Source organism: Rhipicephalus sanguineus, chromosome 2, assembly GCF_013339695.2.
Source record: "Rhipicephalus sanguineus isolate Rsan-2018 chromosome 2, BIME_Rsan_1.4, whole genome shotgun sequence".
NCBI classification, from domain to species: domain Eukaryota; kingdom Metazoa; phylum Arthropoda; class Arachnida; order Ixodida; family Ixodidae; genus Rhipicephalus; species Rhipicephalus sanguineus.
Genome location: NC_051177.1, coordinates 75686960 through 75700934, shown reverse-complemented (window position 1 = coordinate 75700934; position 13975 = coordinate 75686960). Strand labels below are relative to the sequence as shown.

Below are 13975 nucleotides of genomic sequence, written 5' to 3'. Positions count from 1 at the left end.
CAGTGCAAGGTTATTGCCAGCTGTACAACTGCTGAGTGGGTGTTCTTCAGGGAGTCATCTGGCCACCATTCTCTAAGCTCTTGAAAAGAGGGCTTGCAAATTGCGTGTGCAAAGTCAAAGGTGTCCATTTCATTATGCGTACTGATGACGTTACAAAATTATACCGCAGCAGAAGCAGCAGTCCCAGCACTACATGTAGCCTCTTCTGAACTCCTCGCAACACACCCCATTTATAAAAGGCTGCCATGCTTTTCTTGGTACGTGGGCATGCACTGAGAAAACCAGGGGTGGATACAGGATTTTTCCCGAAGGGGGGGGGGTGAGCTTTCAGAAGGATGTGGTATAGGTCCTCTTCTTGGGGGATATACATTTTAAAAAAATTAAAAATTAATGGGGGGCAGGGGGGGGGGAGACTTCCGGAGCCCCCCCCCCCCCTTCCCCCCTCTGGATCAGCCAGTGGAGAAAACCAATATGTCATTCTTCATGGCTTACTTGAGGAACGGAGTGACATTTGCCTCGGATTAACAGAGCAGAGCTTTTGTAGGCCAGAAAACTGCCGGATATTCATCCTTAGTGTGCTCTTTCATGAAGGTGGCGGTGCCAATGCGGGGCTCAAGTAACTCAAACATATTTGAAAAGAGTACCCGCGTTTAATTGTCATGTAAAGAATAAGATGTCCTAATCCACAAAGGGAGCAGGCACATTGCCAGCGCACTTGTAATGGCAGTCCTCATATGAAGTCCGATTACGACGCAGTATGCTTCAACGTTGCTTAGGCACAAAAGAAGCTAGAACTTTTCCATTGTGAATCTAAGCATGTCATAGTGGGCCTTCCTCAACACAAAATAACTTATTCGTTTCTGTAGTCGGAACTAGCACTGCAGAAAGAAAAGCATAGAAGATGTATGTAAAGGTGCTATCTGACGGTTTGAGTTGAGAGTTCAAGCAAGAGACAACATTGCTTCCTTCGTCATGACTGTTGGATTTCATGGTGTGCAAACAGTATGCTTGCTGGTGCACTTACAGAACTTGCCTGCACAAGGCTTTTCCTTTTGCTTTGGTGCATAGGCAAACCTGACTGGTCAGGCCCAGTTTTAATTTTGGGCACATCTGTGCAAGGAAACCGCCAAGGGCCAGCAACCCTTGGCTGAAGCCTAAGCGGGATCCAGGCCCATTCCACCAATTTGCATGGCACTCAATAAAGTTATTCGATCTGATCTGGTCTCTGCAAACAACCTAGGAATTGGTGTTCCATACAGGTGAACCCCCCTGTATCCCCAGTTGGCAAGTCTTAACTTCATCAGCACATCTCAACAAGGAACTATTTCGTAAATCAGTCAGCTGAAATCACTGTTTTCAAGGAGCAGGAAGTGCCTCTGTTCGTATAACTGCACTACTGTATGTTGCTTCCTTCTGGCTAGTCACGACATCTTTATACCTTATGTACCCTCCTTTGTGTCCTGGACTCACCTTCTGCCCTTTTTCTATGTTCCAGCACGAACAAGCCCAACAGTGAGCATTGGAGAGAGCAGCTCCGAGGGCTGCATTGAAGAGGCATTGCTATTTCCAATGTTGCGTTCTTCAAAAGAAAGAAACTTGACTTTGTGGAGTGCTTTGTGGAACACGAGCCTTAAAAGTTCTGTTTTTCTTTTATTGTCCACTATTTATTTCTTTGCTCATCCCTGTCAATCCTATCATTGATGAATGCTGAAGCTGCTTCACAGACCAGTCATGAGAATGGTGTTTTGAATAAGAACAATAAACCAAAAAGAATTTTTGAAGATTGGATTGCCTTCCGTCCCACAGTGCTATTTATGGCGAAGTGCATTTCTTCTATTTGTTGTTATGCACACATTTTACGAGCTGTGAATTAATTTCATTCCTTCCTTTTCATCTCTTGCTTGTTTTAATGTCTGAAAGGGAACAAAAAGCCTAGCAGTCATGTTCAAGCTAGCCATTTCTTCCTACATTCGTGAATGCAGTTCCTGTGGTCCAAAGTATGCGGAAATGACTGTTCTGATTTGTGCTATTTTGTTTTGTGCAGAATCAAGGTTTCGTGGGCGTTCTTTGGCAACCAGAATGCGCCGACCATCGCTGCAGAAGCGCTTCTATTGCTGCCACCACTGCGGCTACGTGACTGATAGGCCGTCACACTTGCTAGTGCACAAGCGTACTCACACTGGAGAGAGGCCATTTCAGTGCCACTTCTGTCCTCAAACGTTCTCGCACAAGTGCAACCTCAAGTCTCATCTGCTCCTTCACGCAGGCCAACGACCTTATCGCTGTAGCCTCTGTTCCTTGTCCTTCGTACAGCCTGGTCATCTAAACAGACATATCAGGACGTACCATCATGATACTACACAATAAAGCAGGTCATCCAGTCTTGCAGGCCAATCTGGCATGTTATGAAAAAGTAGCTAGATGAGGAATTTCCTAAAATTGAAAGTTCGAGTAACCGCTATACCACACTGCGAAGCTGTGAGAGTGTACGTGGTAAGTTCAGAAAATGTTAAAGAAGCCTAAGAAAGCATGCAAAGAAACAGCAAAGTGCCGTATTGTATCATCAATCTAAAGTGTCGTCATGCACTGTTAACTGTCACAACACTGGAGTACTTTTTGGATACACAAGAATAACTGACGAACTTGTGTCATATTGATATTTATGCCCATTAAACAAGGCCAGCACAGCGTCCTCCTAACAAAGAAGGCGATGGCAAATGAACTCGTAAGCAGGCTGTCGGCTGGACTGGTCAGAGTTGCAACATGTTCTGTAAATATAACTTGTAACGAGATGTATTTATAGTACTTATTTCATATAACATTTGTAACAGGTGAGGTGCGAGACATCTAATGGCAGTGTAAATATGTGTTGCATAGGGGGTCGTTTTTTTTTGCTGATGTTACCCTGCACTACACTTCACATGTTCATATGATAATTCTGTACGTTAACATGCCACAGACTCGAAACCCAAGGGTTTAAAAAAGACCGAGATACATGCAATTGCTTTTTCTCGTAAACTCGGCTTGTCTGTTCCAAAGTGCTATAGACTTAGTGAAGATCACTGCAGAGTCAGCAATGCTTGCGCACAATAATAGCATGATGATGCTACTGAATAACATGTTGTGCAACTTAAGAATTGCACACTGTATAAAAAGAAAGTGTCAAGACTGTGAATGCTTTTAAAATTGCTAACAGCAAATGAAATTGTGAGGAAACATCTCTCATTTCCTGGGAGATAATTTTTTGTTTTTTAACTCTGTTCATGGTATCATAACACTGAAAAGCGTTTATAAGGTCTTTGTGTATATCATTATGTTAAATGTCATCAAAGTGTTATCAAGCACCAATAACTGTGAAGTGCAAGTATCTGTTTTCTTAATGATAGCGAACATTAGACACGTAACTTTCTGGGGATTGCACCGGCTAAAACTAGGGGTGTAGCCAGAATACTATCGTTGAATTATTCCCAACCCCGTCCCCCTTGCCTCCTATGCCTAAGGCTACACTTATAAAAATTACACTAGTCAGTGTGATTACCAATGCAGTAAAATAATTGATCAAAATATGCAACTTTAACCTTGTGTGAGGAGTATGATATTATTTCCATACTTACAAAATGATGACACTCTTGTTAGTACACAGTGATGTATTCTGACTTGTTTGACTCCCAGAACCAAAGTTGAAACATTAGTGAGAACACTTAGCAAGGTGTACTCGAAGATGCACTTAGCAAGATGTTAAGTGGCATGACTGTTTCCATATTGTTGCTATCGAACATAAAGCAAGCGAAAAAGTTGTTTGATAAAGGTGGTTACACAACAATGTGATGGAAACAACCAAGTTACTTATGGGCGCTTCTAATTCTGCAGTGGCCTACAGGGGTTTTCCTCAGGCATGTATTGACATGCATTTGAGCCACACACTGAAAATGCCATTTTGATGCATCTGTAGTTCCTATTGTGATACATTTGTAGTTCCTATTGTGATGCCTATGTCAATGCAGTGAAAGTCCTTGGCATAATAGCGAACTGCTGGTGGATGTTCAAAGCACTGCTGCCATGTGCCTAATTTTTCTCACTTCTTTGGCTTACCGAGCCTTTCGTTGCTTTAAAACTGCCCAATTTGCTATTGTAGAAGTGTAATTCATCCATAGATCTTGACTTACTGTTCCTCTTTTGCATTTCATGCTACATGAAACTGGCGAATGACTCAAGAGAGGTGTGGCATCCTGTGGACGTTATTGTACACATGTGTTGGCTTAGCAGTAGCGAGGTGCCTAATGCATGAGATGAATGCACGTATGTTATGTATTTGTACAGCAATAAATATGTTGCAGTTTACTCACTGTGTGTGTTTGGGCATCGGTAAACCTAGTTGTAAAAGAGCTACACTGAATGTTTTGGATATTGAAGGCAATGCAGCCCAGCAGCAACATATATTTTATTGAGCTGTCTCAATTCACTAATGATTGCTTTTACCTTCTTTATGTTCTGAATAATTTTTTTGTCTGTTTACTTCTTCATCAGTGACCTTTATCAGAATCTTATATACGGTGTCATACTGTAAAGTTATGTCACTGTGCATTATGGCCTTGAGCATTTTCTTTCTTTCTATTTTTTTTTTTAAACTGTAGTGGGCACGTCTGCTTCAGACCTGTGTAGCGCCAGCATGTGGCCTTTAAGGTTGTGTGTCAGTGTGCCATTCATGAAATTAGCCCATTCCCTTTATGCCTGCTTACTGCATAGTTACGACTGCCTAGCGCATGTTTGGAACAACATTTCGTAGGACAGAGCAATAAATTCTTGGACTTTTTTGACACTACATTGTGAGTTACCTGCTGGGCGTACCGTAAAAGCCCGAGCAAGTGCCCCCCCACCGCTGTGAAAGATAATCCGACAAGATTTGGAGTGGGGGGCCTCGCTCAGTCACGGATCAAAATTCAAGATGGCGACGGAAAAGCCGTGCATGCTTCCGATGAAATGCGTTATTGAATTGGCATACATTCACTGTCATTAATGGCCCTCGTCAAGTGAATAAAAACAGTGAAGCAGTGAAAATGGCGGGAGGGCAAGGGGAGGGGGGCACTTGCTTGGTCATTGACGGATATTTCAAATCTCCAGAAAAAGGGAGGGGGGCACAATCACTCGGGATTTTACGGTAGTCGTATGATGTTTGGCTCACATGTTCACAGGAGCCTTGGCGTCAAATCGGCAGTGTTTTATAAATTGAAAAAACATTTTTCTTAAGTACAATTAATGACGTGTTGAGGGATTCCCATTTTCCCCAAGATATGTTCAGAGCTTGGGGCGATCAACTGGATCAAATGCTCTGATATAGTCAGTAAACAAAAATTAAATGTTTTTGCTGTTGTTCACAAGTATCTGATAACCATTCCTTGTTTGTGATGTGGTCCCTTGTCTGGATCCTGCTTGCTCCATTGCCATCTCCTACAATGCAGTATTTTAATAAATTTGTGCTTTTTAGGCCATTCTTGCTTGGAGATGTTTAGAGTGAAGCCAAAGCACCGTGTTAGCTTTACATGCAATCTCCCGGTTTTTTCTTAGGTTCGTACCTGCAGCATTTGCTGTTTATGTAGCACGGTGGTTATCTGACATATGCCTTCTCATGCAGAAATAATTTGCCCTGGCCGTCCAGCAATTGTCAAGCACCGAACATCACTTCGAAAGGTCCTCCTACGGTGCCAGCAGTGTGACTACGCAACTGACAGGCCGGGAAATTTAGTGGTGCACAGACGCATCCACACGGGTGAGCGACCATTCCGTTGCCACCTCTGTCCTCGGGCCTTCTCGCAAAAGTGCAGCCTCCAGGCCCACCTGTACATCCACGCAGGCTTGCGACCATTCAACTGCAGCTTGTGTCCCATGTCCTTTGTGCAGCGTGGTCACCTGAACAGCCACGTGAGAAAGCGTCACCGCAATTCTTCACAGTAAAGTGGATCAGTTTGCTGTGCAAATGGGCTTGATGCATTGGAACTACCTGCAGTCAGGTACAACGTTAGAAGACAGTGACGTTTCCACTTAAAAGGTGGATGCATACAAGCCTGCACCAAAGAGCGCGCACTCCAGAATGACGTCATAAGCGGCACGGTCGGCGACTCCGCTGTCGGAGAACTTTACCGAGTATGCGTGAGCGGGACTATTTCTTTGGTTGCGGAGGCAATAGTCTGCAATGCTTCGGTCATCTGGGCGGAACCTCTCCTGCTTTCTTAAGTTGTATCCAAGTGTAGTAACATTTCAGTGTGCTTACTAAAGGAACAAGGTGTTCTGATGCACAAAGACTTGAAAGGAAGCTTTATCTTGAGAGACCGTTAGTCTAAGTGCATATGAAATACAAAACAAAGTGTTTTTCATTTAGCAACTGCTAGACTGGTTTGAATAAGTTTTTATTGCTGGGAACGTTGATTGAATGTCAAACTTCGCTTGAATATTGTCAGAAATTTGCTCAATTTAGGAATTTAGAATTCTACAGCACCGACGATATAAATCACAAATGTATAATGTGTCTTTATTGTAGCATATAAAATGAAGAAACATAGTACAGCCAAGTTTCATTACAATATTACATGACACTTCTGATTCCACTTGAATTCCCACAGAAAACTAGCACATTTGAAATATCATTTTAACAAAGAAAAAGATTCCTGTAAATGTATGTGATCAGAATAAACCTTCCACATTCATAACAAAGGTCTACTGACTATTTCATGCCAAGTAGGTCAAAATCTGATGGCCTGCTATGTTAATAGCAACTCACCTGATGTGGCTATTAAAAAATTTCACAATCCGAACCAGCTGCACTGCCAAGTCGTTAGTCACTCCTGGGCTCTGCCGACCCTTCCAGTGTCAATGGTGCAGCATTGTGTCGTGCATGACAAATATGCTGTTGTTCTACATGTCTTCGACTGCTACTGCACTGCAGTCTCTTGGTGCACTGGGTCTCACTGACAGTCATGCTAAAGAAGCAATATGGAGCGTTCCTTTATTCACTGTGAGTCAATGCATGGGCACATAGGGGGGGAGGGGCGAGGCCGTTTAGTTCTATACAGCTCTATACAATTCTATACAGTCGAGGTCCTTTCAGTGACGCTACCCTTTCTCAATCCTCCGATGACCATACGTCAGGGAATACGCATACTTAATCGGACAACTCATAAACAAGTTCCACGTGTTTGTGTTAAAAAATTTGCTCATTTCTTTAATTGCCCAGTGCACTAGTACAAACTCATGCTCAGCTAGTGACGAAAAAAAAATCTGTACTGTAAAGCTATTCAATGTTTCATAGGATGTATAAATACTATTCTTCCATTTCTGCATGCTTCATGCCGTATCATCGCTTATTTTATTTTCACTTATTTATTCATACTGTCAACTCTCTCATGAGGGTTCTTACAAGGAGGGCAAAAAGAATTGCTCACCTGTCGGGTAAACAAATACTACATCAAGAGGCTGCTTAATCCTTAACAACATGTCTAAAGATTGTTCGAATTGGCAAACATTGGTTACATTAACAACAAAGCTTGGAGATTCATCCCACAATTCAATCACGGCTGGAAAAAAAAAAGAATAGGGAAGTGCACCATTATGGTCAAGGTAGTGTTGTAAAATATAATTGTGATTAACATAATTCTTTGTTTTCTTGGTACCTTCATACACACAATTTTAACATTGCCAATGCAGCACTTGAACAAAGGCTCTGAGCCAATTCTTTCGCTGTCATGCTTCTAATGACTCCAATCTATAGGAGTATAACATTTGTATGACTGAATATAACCATCTGTTACTGATATAACCGACAGAACTTGGATTATATTAAGTGTACCCACAGAATTGAATCTTTTTCTAAATTTGTTTATAATCCTTCCCAGATGAAGGCTCCAAATAACCATGCCATATTATAATAAAAACTAATGAAAGCCTTGTAAACTATAAGCTTCATATCTCACATAGCCTGCTATAGTTTCTGCCTTGAGATTCACACTCTTTGGCTCACTTTTGAGAACACATTTTCTATATGCATATGCCATGCCAGATTTTGTATAATTGCAATGCCTAAATATCTAAATTGACTAGCATGAACTCAAAAATTATCATCAATGCAATAATGAAAAGGCACATTGTTTACCTTTTCATCAATATGTGCATGTGCATGTTGATTTAATGTAGTTGACTTCCATACTGATAAATTACACCACTGATCGAAATTATCTAGACGAAAAGTGCCTTTGACCTAATCCTTCACATTGGCTATGGTAGAATAGATTAGACAGTCATCTACGAAACAACTTCAACTTAAGTGGCTGTTCAACTTTGACTATTAGCACTTACCGTAATCTCTGCCAGTGCCAAACTTGTCTACTGTCTATTTTTTAATTGTTAATAAACCTTTTATTGACAGTGTAAAGCAAGTTATAGTATGGAAAAATAGACTTTCACTTGTACGCCAATCAAGTAGACTGTAGTAATCAAAATTTCACAGCTGCACTTACTTAATCTGAGAGGCATTTGCTTTGTCTGGATGAAATCGCTTTTATCAGGTCATTATAAGCGGGGTGGCGAGGCTTAAGACTACAATAGCCTTTTATTTTTTCTAATGCTCGTGGCAACTTACATTCCTGTTTCATTCAGAGGATTATGTGTAAACATTCCTTGTTTCATTGTACTATCACATTGCAAAGCAAAGGAAACTTTACATTTGGAATATGTTTTTTCTGGACGCAATTTTTTTGTCGTGCAGCAAAAGGACGTCACAGACAGCAGGCTATTGTCAAATGCCGATCATCATTGCAGGGCCCACCTGAAATATTGCCATCAGTGTGATGACAAGGCTTACAAAACATCAATTTTGTAGTGCATAGATGTGACAAGTGGCTGTTTTATTGCGAGTTGTGACCTCAGAGCTTCTGGCAAAAAAGCCACCTCGAAGACTATCTGTGCGCCCACACAGGCCGGTGATCACATGTACTGCTGCATCACTACTAAATCATCTCTGTACAGCACTGTCGTTGAAAAGAATGAGAAACTGCCTTTCATGACATTGCAAATCATAAAGTACTTTTACCCAGTGGCGCAAGTAGGCTTGGGACATTCAGAAGCTGAATAAGAGACCTGAAGAATGGTGCACGAAGGCAAAGAGACATTGTCATGTGCAGGTTACACTTGGCTGGTATCATCGTATGCTTTTGTGATTCATGAAAGCCTGAAGACACTTCAGCTTAATTGGATGTGTTCATCTGGAACATAAAATGATGTTGCAGTAACTGCATCAAGGAAGTTCTTGCAGAGGATTTTTACTGACTTTGCACTGCACCAGCTTTGTCCCTCCATATTGCCGCACAGCAGAAAGAACAGTGTTTCATTATATGGTGATCATGTACTTAGAAAGCTGAATTAATGCCAGCAGGCCCAGCGAAAAAGATTGGATAAGCAGGGGTAGTGTGTTCTAGACATGCTGGCTGACGTTTCGATTGGATGACCTGTTCTTGTTAAAAGTAGCTGAATCATCATTGGCGTATTAGCTTTCATGCAACCTATAGGCTTGTGTGATCGCTCTCTCTTTCAATTATTTTGTAATTCAGTGTGAAATTTCATATCTTTGTACACCAATTTATCGGCCTCCTCCATGAACCACCTCTGGTCACTTTGTTGGGGTCTTACGGTGTCTGCATATTCAGCCTTTTTTAGCACCTTCCTCCCTCTTCAATACTTTTTTCCAGACAGCACTGATGGGACCTGAAACACCATTACAATAATGGCCCTTTAAAGAATAAGATATGCAATCTCCTTCTTGAGCTGTGATGTCTATATGCATATTACTATATAAGTATAATATGTAGTATTTCAGGATGGGTTCCATCAGAACTACAGAGTGGCAGTGTGCTTTGAGGACCATTTTGCTACGTTTCACATGAGTAGCTCTGCTGCTATGGCCCTCTTTATGTCATTGATTACTGCAACCGAGCCGTGTTCTTACATGCTAATTGATTACATTGTTAATTTTTCCAAAACAATGAAAACGCTAGAAAGATGGTCAGCAGCAAATGCTATGCATATTAACGAAAACAAAACAAAAGCTTTTATATTTCGAGCTAAGAACAAAATAATTTCATCTCACCAAGATATAATACTGAGTACTCGCAAAATTGAGACTGTTGACAATTTTAAATGTCTTGGCACAATTTTTTCCGAAAACATGACCTGGGATTATCATGTGGGATATGTCTTGCAAAAATTAGTTCAGGTAACAGGTGTAATAGGTTGAATTCGGTATTTGCTTCCAAAAATATTAAGCTTTTGCTACATCATTCACTTTTTAACTCTCATTTAAACTATTGTCAATTGGTATGGGGCATAACGACAGCTACTAATGTTGATAAAATATACATGCTTCAGAAAAGAATGTATTAGGCATGTATTCAATGCTCATTTTATGGCATCCACTAGACCCTTATTTTGTAGCTCAGGAATAATTAAGGTGCACCAGCTATATAATTATGCATTAAGCCGAAAATTCAGATCGGAAACTCTTAGGCACATAAAAAATCTCCGCAGTCTAGCCAACCTGCGTGCAAGGAATCTAAACTACCCCACCCGTCATGGAGAGAAGTGGGAGGTTGATAAAACACCGTTAAACTCTGGCAAACAGCGTTTATCTTGCACTCTTCCAGCTCTTCTGAATCACTGTGACCTAAAAGGTTTTGACTTATTCAACTGCTCATACCACGACATCCATGAATTATTTGCAACAATATAATACTTGATCTTTAAATCAATAGCACATTCAGTTACATCTTTTTTTCTCTCAGTACCAAATCAAAACTCTTAGATATATATATTTGCTTTTTTTTTTCAATTGCATGTAGATACTTCTAGGGTTGTAATCTAAATAATGTATAATGTTGTAATCTATATAATGTCTTTTTTATGCAGTGTATTATATGTCTTATATTTTGTTTCTGGGTGACAATCTCGTTATCATGTTTATGTTTTCTACACAGTGTAATAATTTCGTTTTCAATCTGTGGTTCATATATGTATTAAAATCACAACTACAATGTGTACGCCCCGTCATGGCGCACTGCCCGTGAGGTGCCATATCACCATGTTTACCGCGGTGCTGCTACCGCTCCAACTTTTTACTTTATATTTATTTTTCTGCTTTCTTTTTTGTATGGGGCTGTGAACTAGTCAAGCTGTTTTAAAACACAGCTTTTTTTCACAGTCCTTTCTTTCTGTACGACAGAATGGAAAATAAACTTTGACTTTGAACATTAAATGAAACTCCAGGAATGTGCCTAGTTGACCATGTGCTTGTTAACACTGAGGCTCTTAGTAAAAGCATGGATAATCTTTTTCTCATTCGCATGCCCCTGATACTCTGTGTAGTGCGGCATGCACTTTATTGCAGGACTACATCTGTGTTATTGTGTAATTGTTTGCTACGATGTACAAACGACATCATTGTTACAAAATTTTTATTTTTAAATCTTTTTTATGACTTCCTGTTTGCATTTACCACGTCAAAGCAATATTTTATCTATAGGTAATTTTTCAGCTCTGTATGGCATATTTTATGCTTAACATTTGAAGTGAAGTTTTTCTTCATATTTTTGCTGCATGTCTTGTACTGCTCTCAAAGCTGTAAAAAGGGGATGGGGTTTTATTAGGCTGTATGCAGTTTGTCATCTTTGACACCGGTAGGTGCCGGGGCACCCTGGCATGTCGTTTTGTCCAATCATCGTTTAGCCTGGGTGCCGTGGTGTACACTGATGTGATTTGTTGAAGATGCCATTAGTAACTGCCTCACTTCAAATGCTGTCTGAGAAACGTGCCTGTTTGCATGGAAAACTAAGGTGCTCAAGCTGTTTAGCTTAGCAGTTAAAATAAGTGGTCTGTAATATATGCTAGAGAGTTAGATAACTAAGCTGACTGATGGCATGATTACAAGTAGTATGCTACCACACAACAAACTTGCTGTGACAAATGTTTGAAAAGGTAACAAACGTACCACAAAAATGTTTTAAGCAAACATTAACATCCACATACCTTTCACCAACAGCGTCCTTTTTGCACTGTCATGTTAGTAATTTCGAGTTGACTAGCACCTGCTACACCCTTGCTCATTACGGTATTAGCAGTAACCAAAGAGACATCTGTGATTTATATTCTGTTTCAAAACATTTCATATCCACTTATAGCATTTCCTGTCAACGTAAAGTTGTTTTATTTTTGTTGTTAGATGTGTTAACAGTCCTGCTCAAATAAAGCTTGTGAATAGTGCATAGTTTTTATCATTAAACTTAGTCTTTCTGGAGATATCACCATTTTTGCAAATTGTTATTGGATATTTGTTTATTATTAAGTTTGTCAGCTTGCTACTCACATCATGATAATGATTGCAAGTCAATTTTACAGTATGATGCGAAAATGATCTGGTTAATTGGACAGCACCTTATAATATACCATGGGCTCTTACATCCTAACAGTTTGGAAACTGCACATTAAACGCGACCTTATATTGCTATGAAAGTCTTGGTAGGTTCTTCATTCATGGAGTCATTGTGTGTGTAGCTTTTCTTGACAAAGGGGTGTTGAAACTGAAACATTATATATGTTAATGTTATGCAAGGTCTTGTGCATTTGTGAACGTACACAGCTGTGACCTTTATTCAAATGGCACGCTGGTGATCTTCCTTATGCCTTCTCATGCAGGAGTAATACGCCGTGGTCGTCGAGCAACAGTCAAATACCGAGCATCACTGCAAGGGCACCTACTACACTGCCACCACTGTGATTATGCAACGCACAAACCGTCACATCTCATGGCACACAGACGCATCCATACGGGCGAGCGGCCGTTCCCTTGCCATTACTGCCCTCAAAGCTTCTCGCAAAAGTGCAACCTCAAGTCACATATGCGCCTTCACACAGGCGAGCGGCCATTTCAGTGCAGCATCTGTTCCATGTCCTTTGTGCAGAGTGGTCACCTGAACAATCACGTGACAAAGCATCACCGCAACACCACATTGTGAATTATTATGCACCTGCGCAACTAGGCTTTGGGAATTTTGGGTGGACTATGTGTTGATGTGTGCCTGATGAAAGCTATACAGTCTGTTCCAAAGCACCAGTAAAAAGCTCAGTGCTTACATACAGTGTCATCAGCCAAGATGCTTAGTCACTTTGTGGATGCTCTGGATTACCTGAAGCAGTTCCATCGCATTGAAACATTCAAACTTAGTTAAGAATGTCATGAATTTTTTTATGACAACACACGAGCACCATTGTACTTGTAAGCATGTGGGCTGCTCCTGCATGTAAAGATGCAGCACACATATAAATCGCATAGTTACAGTTTAAAGGGATGTGAAGATTGAGTATTCTGCTTGGGCACAAAGAGAGACGGAAAGGCAAAGGAAAGGCAGGGAATTTAACCACGTCACACCTGGTTCGCTACCCTATGTGGGGAAGGGGGAAGCAGAGGAAAAGGACAAAGAAAGGAAGAAGGAAAGAGAGGACGTGCACGCATAGCAGCATTCACCGTGCATACTCGGAAGGCTTCAAACTGCAAAGCGTTACAGAATACGGTTCAACTGTGACCGTCTTGGGTGAAGTAGACTGCAATCCATGATGTTAGCAAAGGTTTGCAAGGACTGGCTCCAAGGAATCCAGAACTCGCAGTGCGCTTCGAGCTGATGAGGTTGTCATTCCGGTGAGTAGTGTGTACAGTGTGCTTGTTAATGACCTCAACACAGCGATGGCTTGATGTGCACAGGAGTGGGGGAGGGGGGGGGGGGGAAGAGGGCAGAGGGGCGACCACTCCGGCTCCCGCCCCCCCCGCCCCACGCATGTCACCTGCTAGCTACCATGGCAGGTCAGAAAGAAAATCAACAGAGTTACAAAATGCAAGTCCTCATGAACTTACAAGCACAGCCACATTGAACAATGCTGCCTGGAA

At 41.2% G+C, this 13975-nt stretch overlaps 1 protein-coding gene across 1 annotated transcript; it reads left to right on the top strand.

Annotated features, from left to right (window-relative positions):
- Positions 1 to 388: 388 nt before the first annotated feature.
- On the top strand, positions 389 to 13774 carry LOC125757353 (zinc finger protein 569-like). The gene is made up of 3 exons (XM_049412863.1): positions 389 to 2350; positions 5615 to 5948; positions 12635 to 13774. The coding sequence occupies exons 1-3, from the start codon at positions 1942 to 1944 to the stop codon at positions 13047 to 13049; spliced, it is 1158 nt and encodes a 385-aa protein (XP_049268820.1). The 5' UTR covers positions 389 to 1941; the 3' UTR covers positions 13050 to 13774.
- The last annotated feature ends 201 nt before the right edge of the window (positions 13775 to 13975 follow it).

What these genes read in the sequence shown, in the direction of transcription:
- LOC125757353 (XM_049412863.1), top strand. Translation starts at nt 1,942, where the DNA reads ATGTTCAAGCTAGCCATTTCTTCCTACATTCGTGAATGCAGTTCCTGT. An exon ending in ACATATCAGGACGTACCATC is followed by an intron (nt 2,351 to 5,614) that starts ATGATACTACAC and finishes TGGTTATCTGAC; the next exon opens with ATATGCCTTCTCATGCAGAA. An exon ending in CGTCACCGCAATTCTTCACA is followed by an intron (nt 5,949 to 12,634) that starts GTAAAGTGGATC and finishes TTATATATGTTA; the next exon opens with ATGTTATGCAAGGTCTTGTG.